The following is a 2748-nucleotide window of genomic DNA, read 5'->3' on the forward strand; positions in this document are numbered from 1 at the left end:
CCTCTTCACCTCTACAAGGCTCTATTGATGGCCCAGGTTAAAACAGTAATGCTGCATGCACATGCCAGAAAAAAGTTGACGCAAAGATTATGGGGAGTGTTTGGTTTACTGGAAAAAACAGGCCTGGGGGTATAGTGTACTGGCCTTGTGTACAGTACAAATTGCACTGTAGGTCTGTGGTCATTAAGGTTTTACCGTAAGTGAGAAAAAAAGGCAGGATACTTAGACATGTACCACTTAATAACCCTCAGCAGCCTTCCCCTAACCTGTTCTCTTTCCGCTTCAGGAGCAAGCTCTCCATGCTGTCCACAGTATCGTCATGCTGATGGATAAAGACACTTGTCAGCGTCCTGAAAAACAGCCTGGTCTGCAGGTCAGACATCAAAACATTTCATTTCCCTATTCAGTATAAAAGTGTCACTCTTATTCACAAAGTGTTTGCCTTTGTCTCTTAGATGGATTTGGTGACCACTATGAAAGCCCTAAACAAGACGGTGGAAGCTTCCCAACTAACCTCTGATTTTGGAGGTACCTTCACTTACAGTCACACCGAGTGGCTGCAGTTCCATCAGGTACTAAAAATGCACGCTAAGTCTACACAACTGCTCTACTGGTGGTATTGAATCCTAACTACTTCACTCTGAAAACCCATGGAGTGGTCTCTGGTGACTAAAGTTGCTCAACCATAATTCAACACAGTTAAAATTAGGCTCCCACCCAGCCAACCACCCGGAGCATGCATGATATCTGATATGCTATACTTTGAGTGCAGGAAGGGTGTGGGCACATGGGAAAGGGCAAAGTCTAATCTGAATGATGAATTTGATTATTTATTATAATGTTAATTGCTCACATTAAGTAGGGGCTGATATTTTATCCTGGTTACGGATAAAACTCAACACTGAGTCTCAAGGCCATTCTGCTTTAACACACAGATCAGTTACTTTGTGTAGCATATACAATACCATAAATTAAATAATATTTAACTGTACTAGTGTGCAAATGAGGGGAAGGAGGAGTATGCCAGCCCAAGAAGAAGAAAATAAAGAATTTAACTGCCTGTAGACAGCTATAGATATTTTTTTAAATACAGTTATTTTTAAACCATTTATATTTCTTAATATATCTAATTCTTAAAGCAAATTGAATGTTAAAGTAATACAGCATTTAACCACAATGTGGACTAGTAAATACAGTAAAACATATTCAATATTTGTTTTAGATCAGTAAGCTCCCGACAGCTTAAAGTTTCTTATATAAGTAGAAAAATTATTATAATGCGAGATATTAGACTTGATGCCCTAGTCATGTACCCTACAGTAATATTGTACGGATAGTTGAAAGCATCTAAAGTAACCAGCAGCACACTGATAATGGTGTCTGCAGATTTTTAAAAAATTAACTCAGTTTGTCTCCTTTTGCTTCCACACGGCGTTGCCTCTTCCACAAAGCTCCTCAGTTCAATACAATTGAACATGTTTTATTTCAGAGGCTGGTTTCATTTATGACTGACCTGCGAGGAGCTGACAGTTTGTTGCAAAAGGCCATTAAGAGGGTGGATAACAGAAACCAAATGGACACAGCTCAGGTAACATATATATATATTTATACTGTATTGTTATTAAATTGGTGTATGCACCACACGCTTATATTTTGGCTTTGTATTTTGCATAAAACAGGAAGTGCAGCAATGCATTGAAGAACAGAGGATTTCAATGAAAGAAATGCTGGAAGATGCTAGACTGGTGACTTTGCAAAGGGAAGGAGGGGCTTTTCTGGCCAGGATGAAGAAAGAAGAGTTCAGATTTCCACAGTCTGAGGACTACAGGTGTCAGATATGATTTGTCACTGAATGATATTCTTCTTTTTTTAACTTGTATTAATCTATATAACATGCTATAGAGAATCTAAGGGCTGTTTTATTTGCACTTGCCATACTTGGCAAATTTATGTGCACATTGCATTTGGAAGGGTAATGGGTGAAGCCATCCTGGGAATCACCAAACTTTACTAATCGGAATGATAACATGTAGGATTTCTCCTCCCTAATGGGAAAAAAACGACATGCATGTGAGGTAGAAGTCAATTAATGACCATTTTTAGATGCCTACACAGTCCTGGGAATATCTCTACTGTAATTATTCCAGCTAAGTGAAAACAAAAAACTGCTGGCTGCATGGCTGTGTGGGTGGCTGCAAAATGTTGTTTATATTAAATATTAACAACTAAGTTTCATTTGTTTTACTTACCAGCAGGAAGCATAGTAAGTTATCCATGAAATGTTACCATAAATCATAGAATAACGACTATTAAACATATTTATTTTAATTGCTTTTTGCCTTGTTAAAAAAATTAAAAAGAACACACCCCAGTAAAAACTGCATGAATCTTATTTGTGGTTTTAAACTAGAATTAAAGAGCAAACAGATTTTATTTGTCTTAACTTAAAGGCCCAAAAAGAGATGTGCAGCTACCACTAAACTCGTAAAAAATAGCTGTGGCAAAACAGGATTATTGTGTTTTAAAATACTTTTTAGTTTGGAAATTTTTTATAGCGTGCTTCTTTTATACGAACAAATTCCAAAAATCTGGTGATTTTGAAAATCTCATAAAGTCATATTTTATTCGCAAGAGAACACAGAAAACATGAAATGTTTGAACTGAGATGGATATTGAGCATTTTGAATTGAATAGCAGTGACCCATCTAACACAAACAAAAAAGCAAACGTTGAGACAGCACATCTATA

General features: G+C 36.9%; 1 protein-coding gene across 1 annotated transcript in view; it reads left to right on the forward strand.

The window, feature by feature from the left end:
- The window catches only part of quob (quattro b), a 26303-nt gene that overhangs the window by 14257 nt on the left and 9298 nt on the right, over positions 1–2748 (forward strand). Inside the window, 5 exon segments of the mRNA XM_013910393.1 lie at positions 2–36; positions 287–373; positions 456–572; positions 1490–1588; positions 1680–1828. Coding sequence (XP_013765847.1) covers positions 2–36; positions 287–373; positions 456–572; positions 1490–1588; positions 1680–1828 — 487 coding nt within the window.

Source organism: Pundamilia nyererei, unplaced genomic scaffold, assembly GCF_000239375.1.
Source record: "Pundamilia nyererei isolate P.nyererei 1_Seehausen unplaced genomic scaffold, PunNye1.0 scaffold00042, whole genome shotgun sequence".
Classification (NCBI taxonomy): Eukaryota; Metazoa; Chordata; class Actinopteri; order Cichliformes; family Cichlidae; genus Pundamilia; species Pundamilia nyererei.